General features: G+C 37.7%; 1 protein-coding gene across 1 annotated transcript in view; it reads left to right on the top strand.

Moving 5' to 3' along the window:
* LOC110207911 (palmitoyltransferase ZDHHC11-like) overlaps positions 1 to 21,481 on the top strand; it is a 190,446-nt gene that overhangs the window by 58,699 nt on the left and 110,266 nt on the right. Inside the window, exon 3 of the mRNA XM_078151768.1 lies at positions 16,531 to 16,749. Coding sequence (XP_078007894.1) covers positions 16,531 to 16,749 — 219 coding nt within the window. The remainder of the gene's footprint in view (positions 1 to 16,530; positions 16,750 to 21,481) is intronic.

Genomic DNA, 21,481 nt, shown 5'->3' with positions numbered 1-21,481 from the left:
ACCTGAGAGAGAAATAATAATTACTAGAATAAAGTTGTAGAAAGGTGGAATGGGATTATAAAATAGGAGGAGGAGCCATCTATCCATCGAAGAATTTGTCCTCTGAGCCATAGATTTCATAGATACCAGCAAGAAAGAGCTCTCTGACAATAGAGGCCTGTGAATAAGCCTGGGAGAGGAAATATGATTGCTCAGGCTAGTTTAGTCTTGATATACGAAAGGTGGAAAATATATATATATATATATATATATATATATACACACACATATATGTATATACACACATATATGTATATACATATACATATGTGTGTGCAAGGATATATATCATCTGTTTAGGTGACATAGAAAGGTATGAGGATGGGAGTATTTGAAATTTGAAGAGAAAAGAAAATGTTACTTACTTGGGGAGAAAAAAAATAGGGAATCAAGAAGTATAGGGTAGGGGGATTGCTAAGCAGCAATTGGATAGCTGAAGTTGCATAGTATAAATTTATAGTGCATAAAATCAGAGCAATTTCGTGACCTTGAAGAATTTTGTGAGTCAATTTTCTTTAAGTCACATCACCAACAGCAAAGGTTCCTTCTGTGCCTACTTAGTCTGGAACAGATGATCTTCCTCACTTCATATTCTTAAATGCCATTTATATTTTCTCATGTAACAAATTGGTTCCGAAATGCTATGGTCTAACACTGGTGGTTCCATTATCATCAAAGATGACATATGGATTACTGTATAGAAATGTTGGGCTATCTGTTCCTTTTTTGTTTTTTGCTATTTTTTTTATCCCATTCCAATTTTGTCTACAGATGCTTTTAGATTATCTGATTTAGTTGAGACTCATGCTAAGATTTCTGCCTACTTATTCTCCCCTCTACTATTTATTTTATTTTATTTTATTTTACTGCAGGGGGTGGTGGTGTTTGTATGTTTTGTGAGGTAATACTGCTTGTAGTCTTCTACTATCTTCCTTCATGATCTATGTAAATAAGATTGTACTTTAACTTGGAGTTCTCTTTGGCTACTGTGTCTCTTCACTTGGAAATAAGATCATTGTTTGGAGGGTGTGAAGCTATTTCTGGGTTCTTTGGGTCTATTCATTGTGCTAACTTTAATATTGATTAATTTTCTCTAAGAAATAGAAACAATCATAATCAATGTTTTAATATATATGCACTGTTGGGCGTTGTCCTTTGTTCTCAAAGAGGACCAAAATGACATCCCTTTGTTAGACTCAAGTTACAGTGCCTCTGATTGTGGATAATCAAACCAATATGAGCTCAGAATGCTCTATCACAGGTCACACACAAATAGTCCATGTGAACATTTGGGTTGGATTCCCTAAATTTGCACATGTATACCTATGTAACTCCGTGGACAATATTGATGTGCTATGGTCCATGGGGTCATGAAGAGTTGGACATGACTAATAAGTGAACAATAACAACAACTCATATAAATGAGATCAAGAATCCATTAAAATACTTCAGAAAGGTTAGAAAGCTATAATGGAGGGCCTGAATGCCAGATTGAGGAGTTGGAACTTAATCTGATAGGCAACATGTAGCCATTGAAGGTTTGGGGGCAGAAGAGCATTATGAATATATTATATATAAATATCATATATTGTATAATATGTGTTATAGAATATATGACATATTCTATAATATTAATATATAATATACTATATAAATATATGCCAATACTAACTTATGTTATATATTTTGCATATGGAATACATTACATGTATTATATACTATATAATATATTGATATATAATGTTTTATGTCTTATATATAATATTATTTACCTACTATATTACATATAACATATATTATATAATATTAACATATGTATGGTATTATATAATATTAATATATTATAATATTGCCATATTATATGTACATATGTATGTATGTATGTGTGTGTGTGTATATATATATGTATATAAAATATTCATAATGCTTTTCAGTCCCAGAACCTTCAATGGCTACATGTTGCCTACCAAATTAAGTTCTAATTCCTTAGCCTGGTATTCAAGCCCTTCCATTATACCTTTTTAACCTTACTTCTGTATTTCAATGGATTCTTGATTTCATCCGTATGAGTTGTTGCTTGGTTGTTCAGTCATGTCTAACTCCTCCTGGCCCTGTGGATCACAGCATGACAATACTATCCAATACATGTCTGTGGGGTTTTCTAGACAAAGACACTGGACTGATTTGCCATTTCTTTCTCCAGTGGATTAAGGCAAACAGGTTAAGTGACTTGCTCAGGGTCACACAATTAGTAAGGGTCTGAGGCCAAATTTGAACCCAGGTATATCCTGATTCCAGGCTCAGTGCTCTATCCACTGAGTCACCTAGCTGCAACATCAATATAAGTATTGTCTGCAATGGCATATATCACAATGCACCCATACTTTTTCATTCTCTGTGATTTTTGCCAACAAGTTCTATAAATCTTCCACAGAGGATTCACCCAAGGTGCTATAGATCTTTCTCTAGATATTTTTAGAAGGGGTGTGTGTGTATGTGTGTGTGTGTGTGTGTGTGTGTGTGTGTGTGTGTGTGTGTGTGTATAGTGTTGTATATGTATGTATTCAAGCCTCAGATGCTTTTTTATCACCAGTATGCATTGCCAACTCTTCTTCTTGGAAGAATACTATCTATCTACCTGTATCCCACTAAGGCCCAGCATATTTTTCCATCTGCAAATCATTGTTCCCAAGGATGACTTTAAAAAGACACCCATGGATTTTTATTATGCAAGAGTAACTGGGAAGTCAACTTTTCCTTGAGACGAATGTGTTGGATTTTTTGATCACACCTCTCAACAAATATTTCTTAATTGAGAATATTCATGTCTTTTCCTATAACATGAAATTTTCTTTCTAAGTATCTGTGGGTCTGCTCTATAAGCTATGTTGCATAAAGCATAAGGTGGGAAATAGTGATGTTCTTGAAATATTAATTATTCACTCTGGGTTCAGATGAGGTGACTTCAGAGGATTTTCCTTATTACTGGATGGCTGTGTTATTAATCTTCTTTTTACTTTGCTGATGTTTTATATACTGAGAATGTGTTATGCTTACTCTAACAGGAAGTTGCTAAGGAAGTAGAAAGGGAAATGGAAATTGAGGTCACTTCTAACCCCCTGTACTAATGTGAGTTTTAGATAGGCAAGACTGAAACAAATCCAAGGAAACATTTGCAGGAAATATTTTTTTCCCCTACTGAGCTTTAAGTGAAGAGTTTTTAGTGTGGCTGACACATAGGGCTTCTTAGTGTCAAAAGTCCTAGATAAGTCCTAGAAAGCAAATTATTTGGTTGTATAAAAGTTATGCATTGTGCTGACACCTAATACTTTAAAGAGTTCCCTGTCCTCTTGAAAAGATTGTCTTTTGTTTATATTTCAAGTAATTTGGTCCTTATCCTATGTTAGTGCTACACAGGATTATAGAAGCAGTTGGTTCTGACACTACTAGGTGGTCTTTTTATAGCTATGGGTTCATGGTATTCTATGAAAAATATATTTCCTAACCATATCTCTTCCTCCTCTCAAGTAAAATGTGACCTATCTATGTGACTCTTTTATTAAAAGACAGGGGGACAATTTGACATCTCTGTTAAAAGTAATTTTGAGGCAATATTTATTACAGTGAATGGACCCAGGGTATAATGGACTAAAACTGATATTCACTGAGAAATCCTTATGAGAAATTTTGGCAGCACTTTCCTGGGATGTAAGTAAAGCCTCCAAACACAAAAGTCTCTGATGTAAATATGATCAGGCAAAAGTGTTTTTTTTTTTTAAACAGGGAAGTGACGATGAAAAAAGCATTAGAAAGCTTGATCTGATGGCAGTGTACAGAGTTGCTTGGAGGAGCCAGAGAGACAAATTCAGAGGCTATTGTAGCTAACCAAGAATGAGGTATAAGGGCCTTAACTGGGGAACTGGTAATGGGAATGAGTAGGAAGAGGTGCATGTAGAAATGTTGGGAAAGAAGGAAGAATCAGTAAGGCTTGGAGACAGATGTGTGTGTGTGTGTGTGTGTGTGTGTGTGTGGTGCAATGGGATGGGGAGAATGGAAGAGAGATGAGTCAAAAGTGATTCAAGATTTTAAGTTTGGGTGAAGACAAGAATGACTGTATCATTAACAGAAACAGGGAAGTCATGAGTGGTTAAAAAAAAGGTAAATTTTGAATTTAGCTCTGAAAATTATTAGCTACCATCTTATTTCCCTAATTCCTTTCATTAATTTTCCAACCAACAATCTATACCTGCTGCCTTCTCAATTTATCCATATTCATTTTTCTTTTTTTAAAAATAAAATTTTTATTTATAACTTTAAAAAAAATTGTTTCCAAATTCTCTCTTTCTCTCCCACTTCTCCCTCATCCACTGAGAAGGCAAACAATACAATATCAGTTGCATATGTGAAATTATGCAAAACATATTTCTATTTTAGCCATATTGCAAAAAAAAGCAAAAAATTCTATTTCATTTTGCACTCAGAATGAATTAGTTCTCTTTCTGGAGGTAGATAGCATTTTTTCACCATGAATGCTTTGGAATTATCCTGGATTGATCAGAGCAGCTAAGCCTTTCACAGTTGAGCATCATTACAATATTGTTCTTACTACACCTGGTTCTGCTTACTTCGGTTTGTATCAGTTCATATAGGTCTTTCCATATTTTTTCTGAAACCCCTCTTTTCTAATAGGCCAATAGTATTCCATCACAATTATATGCTACATTTTGTTTAGCCATTCCCCAATTGATGAGCATCCCCTCAATTTCCCACTCTTTGTCACCACAAAAAATATATTTTCTCTTTTATCCCCTCACTCTTCATGAAGTCTGGCTTCCACCCTTTTGTGACTGCCTAAAACCTTGGACTCTGTGTGCTTCTCTGAGACCCATAAAATGCACTCATAGTACATACATTGGGCATACTCCCTATTCCTGGCTAACACTCTCACAACAACCCTGTAAGTGAGGAAAGGGAGGCAGGCAGAGATTATGTGATTTGTCCAGGGTCACAGAGCTAGTAACTATTGGAGGTTCAGTTGGGCCAACTCAGGTCTCTCAGACTCCGGGCTCTGTACTTTATGCAAACAGCCACCAGCTGCCTTGGAACTCCCAAGCTGATCAGTAGCAGGATTAAATTGTAAATGGACATTGAATCTCCAGCCTTGGCAGGCTAGGGAGACACAGTCTTCCTCTACCCCCAAAAGAAAATCAGTTTAAGTAAAATTAAAGTAATTTTTTTGTGGGGGGAGGTAATCCAGATCTATGATCAGATACATTGAACTCTCAGTGAAGACACCCTTTACCCAATGGAATTCAGCAATTGTTCTACAAATTACAGCCTTAGACAGTTGCCTGGGGGGCACTCAGAGGTTGTCACTTGCTCAGGGTCACACAGCCAGTATTTACCTAAGATGAGACCTTAGCTCCTGTCTTCCTGACTCCAAGACTGGTCTTCTTTCCACCATACCCAACTTGCTTGTCATTAAAAATTACTACATTACAGAATACCTCTATTACTGTAACTAGGGAAAAATACTAAATTAGCTTGAAACCTTTCAGTTTATTTTTCTGAAAAGGGGTGTGTGTATGTGTGTGTGTGTGTGTGTGTGTGTGTGTGTGTGTGTGTACGTACATGTTTTCCCTTTCACATTTACATTGTAACAAGGATCATTTTTCTAGGTCTGTTGTTCTCATCATCATTTGTGAGGTCTCCTGCCAAAAACATTCCCGGGCTGTAATTTTGAACTAAAAATACCAATGTTTCTTAGGGTCACTCAGAGTAATGGAATTAGGCCTCATAGGCTGAGTGTATTTTGTTTAATAATTTGCTTTTAACTGCGAAGGATGAATTTTTCTCCTCAATACTTGCTTATTTCTTTTTTTTATTAATTTATTTTGATTTATCAACAATCACTTCCATATGCTTTTGAGTTTAAAAATTTTCTCCCCCTTCCTCCCCACCATCCTCCCCAAGATGGCACACAATCTGATATACGCTATACATATACATTCCTATTAAACATATTTTCACATTAGTAATGTTGTAAGTAAGAATTAGAACCAATAGGAGGAACTACCAGAAAGAGGAAACAAAACTCAATAGAAGAGAAAAAAAATACCAAATAATATGCTTCGATCTGCATTCAAATTCCATAGTTCTTTCTTTGGATGTGGATATATGCTTAGTATTTTGAACTCAGTGCTCTCTCCCTCTTTAAATTTTTATGTGTTTGTTTCCGTGCATATGTCATTTCTCCTCCTTAGAATGTAAGCTCTTTGAGGGTTAGAACTATTTTATTTGTATGTATGCATTCCATTGCCTTGCATACAGTAGGTACTTAATAAATGTTGAATTGAAACGAATCCTTCAGGGCTCATGATAAATGGAAGCAAAAAGATCACTGTTGTGGAGAAAAATTTTGTAGGGTTTGTTTTTGTGTAGTCATACATTGGACTGGATGGCCATCGAATTTGATTTTGTAACACTTGGGGAGGGGGACCATGTTTGATATCTGTTCTTTGCCTTCCTCAAAGCACCCAGTCCAACAATGAGCAAGAAGCAGTTATAAAGTTAACACAAGCCGACCAAGGAAAAGAATTTGGTCCTTTCTGACTTTCTGTATTCAGTGCCTTAGCTGGGTCTATACTTTTCTGACATTAGGTTTTTCTTTTTTTTTTTTCAGCCAAAGACAAGGTTTATTAAAGATCCACCATATTAGCCAGACTCTTGAGGAATCTGAGAGTCTGTGAGGTATTGGCCAGATTGTAAGAATCTAAGCCTGACATTAGTTTTTTCAAAATAAAGCTTCTGGCTTCTGCATTCTGACTGACTTTGACCATTGGCCACTGGAAAAAGGCCTGATCTTGGAAAGGACACATCACTTCTCTGGGACTCCATTATCTCTTCAGTAGAACAGAAAAGGGCTATCTCAGATGATGGAAATTCTGCAATTTCTGGGATTCTGTGACTTAAAACTTTATTTCAAGGACTCCAATCAGAGGCTTTCACTAGAACTGTGAAAAAGCAAGACTTACACATTTTTAAAGTAAAAGTCTTTTGTTTTTGTTTTTATGTAAATTCCTGATTTATTTTGAGGCCCTAAAGCAGCAAGTCAGCTCTTGTTACTTCTGAAGGCATGGCAAATAGCTGCTTTGGTACTTGTAAGGATTCTGCAGAGGCAAGCTAAGTTCATTCATGTTGAGGATCATTCATTTGCTTTTTCTTTAGGTAAATTTCATCTAAATGTGACCAATTTTAGGGAATTAAATCTCTCTGGAAAGCAGCTATGTAATGTGGCCCAAATCAGAGTAGATTCCTTTGCAAAAACATTCATTTCCCCCCCTTCCCCCTTCTTGCCTGAATTGTACAGATATTTCAGCTTAACCACCAAGATAATTATGACAATAAATATTCCTGTGATCTGGGACTCAATGGCAGTACTACACGTACAGGAATTGTCTCTTTAAAACTATAATGGGAGTTGGAAAAATATAGCCAGGATCCCATTATGAAAACAGCCCACTGTGCCGTCATCTGTTGTTTGATTTAGCCATTATAACAATAAACTGTTGTGACCAAGAGTAGGAACACAAAGGGTAGCATATGGGACAATTGAGATATGAAGTATGGGCCAGGAAAGCTAATGTTGAAAAGAGAGAGTCAAGTACAGATCTCTGTCTTATGGCAATGCAGGAAGAGGAAACCTGTTCTGTAGCCACAATTGCCTTGTGCCTTACTTGTACTAACAATGATCACCTGCAAATTCATTTGCTTGTATTAGTACAGCACTTAGGGGGAGGGGAGGAGGAAACAAGGCAAAGCAGCTCTCAGCTTTTACCTTTGCCATCCTTAAATTCCACTCTTTGGCCAGGGGTGAGGAATCTGTGGCCTTCTAGGTCCTCAAGTGCGACTCTGACTGAATCCAAACTTCACAGAACAAATGTGAAGCTTGGATTCAGTCAAAGAGTCGCACTTGGGGACCTAGAAGGCCACATGTGGCCACATGTGGTCTCGAGGTTCCAGGATCCCCACCCCTGCCTTAGGCTGTTCTGACCAACTCTTCCCACTTTTGATCATGTAGTATATTGGTATGTCAGCTGGATTTGAACTGGAGCTCCATTCTCCCTCTTTTTATTTTCTTCAGGTATTGTCCAAGTCCCTGGAAATCCTAAAACCGCATTACATAGAAAATAGCAATAAATTTTCTAAGGTCTCCTTCATACAAAGGAGAACAGTTTTCAGAAGAGTAGATTCAAGAATTGTCTTGAGGTACACTGACTTTATTATGGATTTTGTGTTAAATACTCATCTTAGGATGCATATATATATATATTTGCTACCATGCCCTTAATTCAAGATGACTAATAAATGAGAAAAAAAAAGACTTTGTTTTAGAATAGGCAGTTAAAAAATTATCAATTACATAACTAACTAGAGAAATCAGTAACATATCTCAGTGTAGCCCAGGGCACTGAAGTCAGAGGAATCTGATTCAAATGTCACTACTAATGCTTATTGCCTGTGTGATTGAAGGCAAGCTTCTTAATTTCTCTGAGTCTTGGTTTCCCTCTCTGTAATGAGGAAGTTGAACTGAATGATCTTTTATAAGGTCCCTTATAGCTCTCAATATATGATCCCCATGACCCCAGAAGTGCAGGCAGTCACCCCTCAATCAAGATCATTTTCTGAGTGTAGTAGGCACTGAGAGTGATGTGTGTAAAGGAGGAGATGTGGTCCCAAATCATAATTTAAAGAAAATACTGGATGAAGCCTAGGGATTGGCACATAGTCTACAGATAAGCCAGCACCTAGGAAAAGCCAGGATAGAGTAGAGAAGTAGATTCCAGAAGATAAAAAAATACAAGAGGCAAAAGAATACAGTATCCTTGGAATCAAGGATGGCAAGGCCCATTAGTTTCCATGGCTTCAATGATACCTTTGTGTAAGTAACTTTCAAATGTATACATCTTGCTTCAGCCTCTCTTCTGTTCCAGTCCCATATTTCCATTTACTTGTACATCTTCTCCTAAAGGGCAAATTCAACATGTCCAAAACAAAGCTCAACATATTTTCTTTTTTTTTTAATTTTTATTTGATATTTTATTTTTTCCCTAGTTACATGTAAAAACAATTTTTAACATTTGTTTTTAAAACTTTGAGTCCTAAATTCTCTCCTTTCCTCCCTCCTTAATACCCCTCATTGAGAAGGCAAGCAATTCAATACAGGTTATACATGTGTAGTCATGCAAAACACTTTCATAATAGTCATGTTGTAAAAGACTAACTATATTTCCTTCCATCCTATCCTGCTCCCCCCATTTATTCTATTCTTTCTGTCCCTGTCCCTCCTCAAAAGTGTTTGCTTCTGATTATCCCCTCCACCAATCTGCCCTCCCTTCTATCACCCCCCTTCTCTTATCCCCTTCCTCCCTATTTTCCTGTGGGGTAAGATAAACTTTCATACCCAATTGAGTATGTACGTTATTCCCTCTTTAAGCTAATTATGATGAGAGTAAGGTTCACTTATTCCCTCTTACCTCCTCCCTTTTCCCCTCCACTATAAAAGCTTTTTCTTGTCTCTTTTATGTGAGATTCTTTACTCCATTCTACCTCTCCCTTTCTCCTTCTTCCAATATAATCCTCTCTCACTCCTTAAACTTATTTTTTAGATATCATCCCTTTATATTTAACTCACACCTGTGTCCTCTGTCTATATATACTCCTAACTACCCTAATGATGAGAAGAGTCTTCTGACTTACAAATATCATCTTTCCACGTAGGAATATAAACAGTTTAACTTTAGTAAGTCCTTTATGATTTCTCTTTCCTTTTTACCATTTCATGCTTCTCTTGAGTCTTGTATTTGAAAGTGAAAATTTCTATTTAGCTCTGATCTTTCCTCAAGAATGCATGAAATTCCTCTATCTCATTGAATATCCATTTTTTCCCCTCATGGATTATACTCAGTTTTGCTGGGTAGGTGATTCTTGGTTTTAATCCTAGATCTTTTGCCCTCTGGAATATTATATTCCAAGCCCTTCAGTCCCTTACTGTAGAAACTGCTAAATCTTATTCTATCCTGATTGTGGCTCCACAGTACTTGAATTGTTTCTTTCCTGCTATTTGCATGAGTGTATGTTTTAATCTTCCTTGTCATCAAAGTAAGTTTCTATAATCAAGAGTTTTTTTCCATCCTTTGCTCATTTCCCCAGACTATTACTTGACTTTTTAACTCTTTGTTAAGGTAGGACTCTGCTCCCAGTGTGAAGGATGAACTGTCTCAAGTTTCAGGGGTTTTGTGCAGCTGTTTTCAGAGATACTTCTAGGGACCTGTAAGTTTTCAGTTCTTCCAAAGTGGTATGATCTAAGGAGAGGTGTTTACTCCTCTCCTGTTCTTGTGCTCTGGTCTGGGAGTGACCACAAGCACTCTTTCTTGCCCTGGAACTGTGATGAGGGTTCTCTCTGTACTGCTGCCACAATCTCTGCTTTGCTAGTGCTCTTCCTCACCCCAGGACTGCCACCTAGGACTGCGACCCAGGTCCAAGTACAGGCAAAGCAGAAGAGTCCTGTCTCAGTGCTAGCAAAGAGAGTCCTGTAATCTCCTTCTGACCAGTTGTTTGATCCCCTTACTGTCTGTGGGCCGAGAGCTCCAGAAGCAGCTGCTGCTGCTGCCACTGCTGATTTAGTCACTCCCAAGGCCTGCTCCTGGTTTAATGGGGCTAGGGCTGTGCTGGAGCAGGGGTTGGGCTATGCTCCTCTCTTACCCAGGTCTGACAGACCTTTTCTACTGACCTTCTAAGTTGTCTTTGATGTTTGTGGGCTGAGAAGTTTGGAAACCACCACTGCTGCCAGTGATTCAGTCCCCTGAGGCCTGCTCCAGGTTTGCTGGATCCCTGTCTATGCTGGAGTGGTCTGTGCTGGACTGCGCTCCTCTCTCAGCCTGGCTCAACAGACCTTTCCCATCGACCTGCTGGGTTGTCATGGGCTGGGAATTTGTTTCACTCTGTCTTTCTGTGGATTCTGTTGCTCTAGAATTTGTTTAGAGTCATTTTTAAAAGGTATTTGGAGGGGTTTGGAGGAGAGCTCAGGTGAGTCCCTGCCTTTACTCCACTATCTTGGCTCTGCCCCTTCAACATATTTTCTACAAACGAACTCCTGATTTCTCTTCACAGCCATAATTCATTCTCTCAATCATCCAGGCTCAAAACTTTGGAGTCTTTTTCTACTTTTCTCTCTCCTTCCTTACCCCTTTATAAACACTAAAAAAACAAATCATTTGCCAAGTTCTTCCAATTCAAACGTCTCTCAGATTGATTCTTTCCTTTCCATTCCTATTGAAATCACCTCCAGGTCTTCATTTCCTTTTAGTTGGACTATTGCAGTCTCTCCTCTTTCTAATCTATACTACATGCTCTATATGCTATTTCCAAATTAGCATTCCTAATACACAACTCTGGCTGTGTCATTACCCTCCATTAAAATCTTTACTGGCAGCCAGTTGCTTCTCAATCAAGGTTCAGACTCTTTATCTGATAAGTCTTCTTATAATATGGAAAGACCTTCACAACACAGCCCAAACCTGTCTTACTCATTATTGCCTGAGTGTGGCTAGCAGCTGGTAGGATAGTGATACCTTTACATTTTTCTTTCTTTTTTTTAAAACATTTAATTTTTACCTTATTTTCCTCTATTACATGGAAACAAAATTTTTTAACATTAGTTTTTAAAAATTTTGAGTTTCAAATTCTCCCCTTCTCCTCACCCCTCCTTGAGAAGGCAAGCAATTTGATGTAGATTATAAATGTGCAGTCATGCAACACATTTCTATGTTAGCCATGTCACAAAAGAAATCATAAAACAAAAAAATCCAAACATAATAAAGTTCTTAAAATGTATGCTTCAATCTTCATTCAGATTCCATCAATTCTTTTCCCAAAGGTGGACAGCATTTTTCACCATGCTGAGAATAGCTGTCATTCACAAGTGATCATCATACAATATTGATTTTACTGTTTACAATGTGCTCCTGATTCTGCTTATTTCATTTTGCATCAGTTCATGTAAATCTTCCCATGTTTTCCTGAAAGAATCCTGCTCATAATTTCTTATAGCACAATAGTATTCCATCACAATCATGTATCACAGCTTGTTCAGCCATTCCCCAACTGATAGGGGTCCCCTGAATTTCCAGTCCTTTGACAGCACAAAAAGAGCTATTATAAATATTTTTCTACGTATAAGAACTCTTACTTTTTCTTTGATCTCTTTGGGATACAGACCTAGTAGTAGTATTGCTGGGTCAAAGGATGTGCATACTTTTCTAGCCCTCAGGGCATAGTTCCAAATTGCTTTCCAGAATAGCTGGATCAGGGGGCAGCTAGATGGCACAGTGGAGAGAGCACCGGCCCTGAAGTCAGGAGGACCTGAGTTCAAATCTAGACTCAGACCAAACACTTGACACTTACTAGCTGTGTGACCCTGGGCAAGTCACTTAACTCCAATTGCCTAAAAAAGACCCCCCAAAACCCCCAAAACACAGGATAGCCGGATCAGTTCACAACTCCACCAACAGTGTATTAGCATCCCAATTTTCCCAAGTCCCTCTAATATTTATCATTTTCCTTTTCTGTCATATTAGCCAATCTGATAGGTGTGAGATGGTACCTCAGTTATTTTGCATCTCTCTAATCAATAGTGATTTAGAGCATTTTTTCATATGATTATAGATGACTTTGATTTCTTCTTCTGAAAATTTCCTGTTTATATCTTTGATCATTTATCAATTGAGAAATGACTTGATTTGACTCAGTTCCATTTATTTGAGAGTGAGGCAACAAAGCCCCTTGTGCAGGTATGAATATTGCAGAGCAAGATTCAGATAGCAGATAATCATCCCGGTCTTAGATGTGGCATAGGGTTATTTTCTGGATTATCCAGAAAACTTCTCTGCCTTGGATGTATCTTTATGTCTTTCATGATCCTGGGAAGGTAACCAGAGTAGTAGTATAATAGATGCATTTTCCTTCTTACTTGGTCTCATATGCTGTGGATATGCTTCTTGCATGGTTCATTTTCCAGTTCAGAAAAGTTTTATTATTAGGCCATCTTGAGATAGCACAGGCTGCATCTCAGATAAAGCACTTGTCTGTGTTTAGAAGCTCTAAACAATGCAGTCCTTTCCTCAGGCTTATGTCTCCTCTAGTCTACCACATATTGCCAGCAGCCCTAGATCCCCTGAGAAACCAAGATAGCCCTGGTAACAAATTTGTCCAAGCTATTGATCATCATCAGGGGAGAGCATGGGTGTGGCTGGTATAGTTCAGACTCCAGATATGCCAGATGGGATAGGAACCTACCAAAAATGGAAGTGAATCCATAAAGAAGCTGATATTTTTAGTCACTAGGCCATGGACTGATTTTCTTCTCTACTAAGCATGAGCCAATTTCCTGCTTAACAAGTTTCTGAAGGATAGAGTTATGTAGAAGATGTTCCTTTTGGGTTTTGTCCTCTGTCTTGGAGTTTTAGTTTGGGGCAGTAGTGTTGGTAGAATTCTTCCACTAACTCTAGACTTTAGAGGTTTATGTGTAGGCTCCCAGGATCAGCACCAAGGCTAGGGAAAGTAGTAGTACTGACAGCAACTGTGTTAAGTGGGGGTGGGTTACAATCTTTTTCATGGGCTACCCAGACATTATTCCTGTCCTGAAATATTTCCCTCAGCCACTAATATGGATTGTCCTTATTTCCCACCATGTCTTTCCACCAGTGTGCAGTCTTATTCATGTAGAAGGTGACTTGTAGGTCAGATTAGGCAGCCTCCCACCCCAGTTGTACACTGTATCAACTGCCAGGATGTCCACATAGGCATTGAGTATGGGAAAAAATGGAAGTGAAATCCATTTTACATGTGAAATAGGGTTGTAGGATCATAGATCTTGAGGTATAAAGAATTTCAGAGGCCATCTAATCCAACCTTTCCCACCCCCACCCATTTTAAAGATAAGGAAATGAAGCCCAGGGAGGTTAAATTATTTTTCAAAGGTCACACAGTTAGTAAACAATGGCGATGAGATTTGAACTCACATCCTCTCCACTATATCACACTGCTCTCTATTGTAGGTTATGGGTAGTTGAGTGGAATGAGTTACAGGCAAATTTGGTGAATAATGATTCCTTCCAATTGTCTTGTTGATGAAGGGTGCAAAATCTTAACTACTACTGCAAGGTGGAGTTTGTGTATTCAGTCTGCCTACCACATGGAAGTAGGGATATAGAGATGATGAACCCTTACAATGAAAGCAGGGAATGTACTAGGAATCATGACTGGAAATGAGGAGAATAGATAGACTGTGGAGTAGCAACATTACTGGCATCAATAATTGAGAGCTTCTGTGGCAGTGGGAATGTGAAGATAAGCCAAATTGTTTCTGCATCCCTATGCTTTAGTGGTGAATGTAGGGGAGTAGAGAAAGGAGATGTTGAGGAAGAAATAGAATTAATGGTTTAATGAGTTGAGGGTGACAGAATTATCGCTAGTCAATGGACTTCAGGATAGTGTGTTAAAGATAGTATTAAGCCAGAGCTGAAATTATCCATTTCTATTCTTGTTTCCCATCTCCTTTCATATAACAATAGCAACATTAATAGCAAGCATTTATATAGTGACTACTATGAATATGCCAGGAATTGTGCTAAGCATTTTACAAGAATCATCTCATATGATCTTCAAAACCACCCTAAGAGGTAGTTGCTATTATTTTCATTTTACAGTTGAGGAAACTGAGGCAAACAAAGGTTAAGTGACTTGCCCAAGATCACACAGCTACTAAGTGTCTGAGGCCAGATATGCTGTTGGTTGTTGTGCTTCACTCTTGAAGAGGACAAAAATGACATCACTATGCTAGAGTCAAGTTACCTTGTGTCCACCTGTGGCTGATCAGACCTATATGAGCGCAGAATGTTCAACCACAGGTCGGGCGTATCTCAGGTTCTTTTGAGCTATTTCAATTATGCTTTGCTCATGGAGCACAGCACCTTTTCTGATTTGGGCAGGCCATGCTGAGTGGTCCTGTGCCACTGTCTCCCATGTCACACAATCAATTCCAAAGTTCTTAAGAGAGACCTTGAGAGTGTCTTTGTCATAAAACTTTTCTTTGACCTCATCAGGGTTTGTCATGGGGGAAAGCATAGGAAGTAACGATGGTGGCATGTCATTTTCCTGAAAGTGGCAATCTCGTTGTCATAAGCCTGTCATTCACTCCTTTTGATAGGCATACAAGCTTGTTGATTAGATTAGTTTTGATTGCAAAACCTACACCAACTTCACAGCACTCCGTTTCACTGCAGCCACTCCAGAAAAATGTGTATCCAGCTCCAACTTCAGTAAGCTGGCTTTCATTTGCCAGCCTTGTTTCACTCAGAACTGCTATTTGGATGTGATACTTGCTGAGTTCTCTTGCAACAAAAGCTGTCCACCTTTCAGGTCTACTGGATTTTGTGTTGTCCGTAAGTGTGCGCACATTCCATGTGCCAATGGTGAGTGGAAGACATTGCAGTGCAGACGTTTTTGTACATTTTTTCATGTTTCAACCGCAAGGTGAGATCCCCATCTGCTGCGGTAATCAGGCCAGATTTGGGTAAACAGACAATTTTTAGGGCACCTTTTCTAGCCCCTTCTTCACACCAGGAGGTGAGCAGTATGATTCTTAAAAAGCTGCTCAGACACCCAGGGGGCTGCCGAATCCCACTGTTGCTTCCAGTGAGAAGACAACCCTATGACCTGGGCCACCTGGGTGCAGGACGGTGACTACAATTCCCAGTGTATTCCCACCAGCTGCTTTGTCACTTGCCTTTTGCCACAGGACTTTCAGATAGGCAAAAAATGGTAAAATCATAGGGGTGATGTCTTTTGATTTGTGTGCAAATTGGATTTAAGTGAGACAGAATTGCACAAAGTTGTTTGCCTCTCCTCCAGAGTCATCACAGCCCAGTGGCAGTACAGAGTCAAGATGACTGTTGATGGCTCAAGATGCAGTTGGATGACCTTGATGTCTTCGATGTCTAACCAAGCTCTAAGCACTCCATAGCACTGCTTCAATTGCCTTCACGGCCATTGGAACAAATTGTTCTCATCTGCCCATTCCACCAGGTGAAATCTTCACATGTTTGGGATAGGCACCCTCCTAACTCACCAATGGGTTTGAGACCCATTGGTTACCAACTCAACCTGGTTTAGCCCATCTGCCAAAACGGTTTACCAGGGTGTGGCCACTGCATATTCTACAGCTTCTTGGAGCCACAAGTGAGAGTTAGGTGGATCAGGTGGACACTAAAGGTAGAAAGCAGCCCTGAAAAGGGCTCGGCAGCCTTCACGCCAGAGGTACTAGTCTTCCCTAAACACACCCTACACCCCTAGATATGCTGTTAACTTATTTTAAAATGCCTCAAAATAAATTTATGTTAGGGTAATTAGTCTTCCTTTCCTTTCTTGCAGATGACCTTCTGTAACAGGAGTTTAAGACGGATAGTACCTGAGAATCTTCTGGAAAAGAGTAAATCAATCCCACCCAAACTTTCTCGAGTGAATGGCTGGTCTCTGCCCCTCAACTCTTTCCAGTTTGTTGCTTGGACAGCCTATGTGTACATGACTATCGTAGCATTTGGATTGTTCATTCCTTTGCTGCCATATTTTTGGAAGAAACTCACCTACATTGTATCCTTTTTGTCTGTAATTCAAAGGAGATTTGCCAATCTCTAATATGAAAGAGTGAACTACCAATAGAGACATGAAAGAGAGTATATTGAAATCAGGTTAGATATTCTTAGGTGAATACAGATCACATCCAAAGATGTGTTTTTCATTGGCTTTGGAAGCCACCTCTTTAAGAGTTTGAGATTTTTTTCAAAATTAAAAAAAACCTGTATTTATGTTTTTTGGGTTTTTTATATCACCTTTGTTTCCAAACAGGTACCCTCTTTCCAACTTAAAGAGCTATCTCTTGTAACAATATTTTAAAAAATAAATAAAAAGAAAAAAGCAATTTAGCAAAAGTAATTAACACATCAATTGTTTGACAATATATGCAGTGCTCCAAACCCATAGTCCTTCACCTCTTCAGAGAAGGGAGGAACTTACATTTCCTCATCTCCTCTCTAGAGTCAAGCTCACTCATTATAATTATAAAGTGTTCAGGTTCATGTTTTTCATTCTTTCCATTTACATTGTAATATTCATTAGGCATATTCTTTTCCTGATTCTGCTTGCCCTAGTAACCTTCAGTTAATTTATCTTCCTGTGTTTCTCTGAATTCTTTACATTTATTTCGTATGACATATTAATATTCTGTTTCATTTATATATCATGTTATTCCTCAATGATGGATATCTATTTTTTCCTATCAATATTTTGTTACCAATACAAAATGCTGATATGAATATTTTGGTACATATGGGATATCTCTTTCTATTTTTGATGTTCTTGGTATAATTGCCTAGCAATAGGCTCTCTGGATATGAATAATAGCTCTAGAGCTGGAAGGGACCTCAAAGGCTATCTAATTCAATGCCTTTATTTTACAGATGAGAAAACTGAGGCCTGAGAAGTTTAGGTGACTTGCCTAAGGTCACACTGATAGCAAACATCAGAGATCAAATTTGAACTCAGGTTCTCTGCTTCTAGAGTCAATGTTCTTTCCTTTTTATCATGCCTCTGTCAGAGGATATTTTAGTTACTTAAAAAAAAAAACAATTTACTTTCCAGAATGATTGAGGCATTTCAAGTTCTATCAATAGTTTATTTCTTAGGTTATCTTTCTACAGGCCTTCTGATTTTGACATTTTCTTATCTTTGTCAATTCTCAGAGTTCTATCTTGAAATTTCCCTTCCCACTTAATCCTACTGCTGGAAAATGAAGGAAATTTCAGGATAGAATTGAATGGCACACAGACTAAGCCCTTGGCCTTGAGCATCCTTCATGTTAACTGAAGAATGTTACAAAAGGAGTTGATGGGGCTCAGATCATTTATAGTTAATTCAGTGTGAAATAATGGGAAAAGTGCTTGATTTGGAATCAGAAGACACAGATTCCTGGCTCTGCTACTTATTTATTGCCCGGACAATAATGACTTGAATGGCCAAATCATTTTATTAATCTTGGTTCAGTTTTCTTACCTGTAAGGAATTAGATGATTGGTATCCAAACTTTTTTCTTGCATTTGTTTATGAGTTATTTTATACTCTAGAATAGTAATGTCAAACTCAAATAGAAATGGGGGCCAGTAAACTAAACATAAATATCCCTGTAGGCTTCATATTGAAAACTATTTATTAACATAAATTAGAAAACTACGTATTGACATAATCTGTGTTCCATTGTATTTTTTTTTGTTAAATATTTACCTATTCTTTTTTAATCTGGTTTAAGCCACAAACCAGAGATTTGCAGGTCACACTGTGCCCTACAGGCCTTGTGTCTGATACCTCTGTTCTAACACATGATCAGTTTTTGTAAGGGTACTGTCCAAAGCTTAGAAATACATATGCTCCCTTCTTTTCCCATTCAATAATCATCAGAGGTCCTATAATTAGATATTTATATTTCTTAAATTCTATTATTTGTTTAGTTCTTGCTTATATTTTTATTAGATTTATCTTGTTCTAGAAGGGAGCACTTCCAGGTCCTCATCTATTATAGTTTCATTGTACATCTTTTTCTACAGTTCAGTTAATTATCCTTTCAAGTGTTTAGACACTTTGCCTTTTCAATGTATATAAAGTAAATACTGATGTTATTTTATTATCTATGGTACCTTTAAGTATATGTTTTTCTGTTTATTTGCATTCTCTTAAGGCTTAATAAATTGTATGCCCATTCTTCAGTTTAACCCTATATTATTCTTTATGTTTCAAATGTGTTCCTTACGAACAACATATTTTTGGATTCTGTTTCCTAATCCATTCTGCTATCCACCTCTGTTACGTGACTGAATTCATCCCATTCATATTCATAGTTATGATGATTATGTTTTCCCCTACATCATAAACTTAACTTTTTTTCTCTCATTCCCTGCAACCTTGTTTTTATAAACAAACCAAAAAAGAGTATGGAAAGAAGTGAAATGGGATCATATTACTTTATCTATAAGTGGAGTGAGTTGATCCTACTCTTTTGCCTTCTTTCTCTTTACTTAGCCCTTACTCAAATTATTGGGTCTAGCACTTTGTTTCTCTTTCTTCAATCTCCCCTTGATGATAAGCCACTTGGCCCATGGCTATTCTCTCCACATTTCTGTCCTTTCTCTTAAATTAGTCTTTCCTACTCCCTGTCCCTGCCTTCTTCCCTATTAAATTTCATGTATTTCTATGCTACACTCTGTGTGTGTGTGTGTGTGTGTGTGTGTGTGTGTTATCAATTCTCCTTTAACCAGTTCAGTTAAGAGTGAGATTCATGAGATGCCCACTCTCCCCAACTCCCACTTCCATATTTTTATGGATTTCTATGAGAAGCAATGAGTTCTTCCTCTTGTTTCTCATTTCTCCTCTAGTATGCTCCTTTTCCTCTCCTTTTCTTTTCTCTCCTAAAGCCAGCAAAACAGAACAAAATCGCCCCCAGACCTTGTGTTTCTCTTTTTTAACTGGGTTTCTGAAAATAGATCTGTCTTTTCTCCACCTTTTAGAATATAATCACCTGATTTTATATCATTTAGTCTAATTGCTCAATTTTATTTACTTTCCTAGATTTCTCTTCTCTCCTATTTTTGGGTTTTTTTTATTAATTTATTTTGCTATATCAAAAATCACGTACATAAGCTTTTGACTTTTAAATTTTTCTCCCCCTCCCTTCTCATCTTTCTCTCCAAGATAGTGTGCAATCTGATATAGGCTCTACATGTACATTCTTATTAAACATATTTTCACATTAGTCATGCTGTAAGGAAGAATTAGAACCAATAGAAGGAACCACCAGAAAGAGGAAACAAAACAAAACAGAAGGAAAAAGAAGAGCAAATAGTATGCTTCAATCTGCATTCAAACTCCCTAGTTCTTTCTTTGGATGTGGATAGCATTTTCCACCATGAGACTTTTGGAGATGTCTTAGATCCTTGCATTGCTGAGAAGAGCTGTCTATCAAAGTTAGTCATTGCACAATGTGTCTATTACTGTGTACAAGCTTCTCCTGATTCTGCTCACTTCACTCAGCATCAGTCCATACAAGTCTTTCCAGGTTTTTCTGAAGTCAGCCTGTTCAGCATTTCTTATAGCTCAAATAGCATTCCATTACATTCATATACCACACCTTGCTCAGCCATGCCCCAATTGATGGACATCCCCTCAATTTCCGATTCTTTGCCACCACAAAAAGAGCTGCTATAAATATTTTTTGTACATATGGGTCCTTTTACCATTTTTATAATCTCTTTGGGATACAGCCCTGGAAGTGCTGTTGCTGTGTCAAAGGGTATGCACATTTTTATAGCCCTTTGGGCATAGTTCCAAATTGCTCTCCAAAATGATTGAATCATTTCACAACTCCACCAACAATGCATTAGTGTTCCAATTTTCCTACATCTTCTCTAACATTGGTCTATGTTTTTATTTCAAAGATTCTACTCAGCTCTGGCGTTTTCATCAGGAATTCTTAGAAGTCCTTTTTCTATTAAAGATCCATTTTTCCTTTGTAGCATTATATTTAATTTTGCAGGATAAGTTATTGTTGGCTATAAATCTTTTTCTTTTTCTTTTTGTTATAACATATTCCAAGATCATTGAATTCTGTTTATTTCATTCTATTTTTTTCAGGGTGTCTGCTGCTGTTTCCACCTTTTGTTCTAAGTTATTTATTTTCCTTCTAGTTTTTTTTTCAAGAGGACAATATCATTGATCAAGAGCTGGTCCAACCTTCTTGTTTTACAGATGAGAAAGCTGTTGCCCAGGGAGGTTACATGACTTTCCCAGAGTCACACAGATAACAGTATAAGGAATGGAATTTAAATTTAATTCTCAAACTCTAGAGCTAGGGTTCTTTCCATTGTACCAGAAGGTTATAATTTTACTTTTATCTCTTACTTCATTTCTTCCCTCCACCCTTGTATTCCTTATGGCCAATCCATTGTCTGCCTGAGTATATGTGTAGAGTTAATCTTTCTTATTCTAGTTTCACCTGTTGGAATTCTTCTAACCACATTTTTTATTTATTGCATTGGGAAATTGTTCTTTTTTTTTCTTTTTTAATGTATTCCTCTGTCTCTAGCCTCAGTTCCAGAATTGGAACTTTGGGCCTATCCAATCAAACTTTACCCAATTTGACACTCTTGGATGAAATGGCTAAGCCTAGACCCTGTCTCTGCTGTGGTATAGATGCTACCATTACTTCCCTGCCCCAGTTCTTAATGGAATAATTTAGTCTTGGCCCCCCACCTGTCCTCTTCCACAATTCTGGCCTGTA

Source organism: Phascolarctos cinereus, unplaced genomic scaffold (assembly GCF_003287225.1).
Source record: "Phascolarctos cinereus isolate Bilbo 61053 unplaced genomic scaffold, phaCin_HiC Scaffold_4;HRSCAF=312, whole genome shotgun sequence".
Lineage (NCBI taxonomy): Eukaryota > Metazoa > Chordata > Mammalia > Diprotodontia > Phascolarctidae > Phascolarctos > Phascolarctos cinereus.
This window is presented reverse-complemented; position numbering and strand designations above follow the sequence as displayed.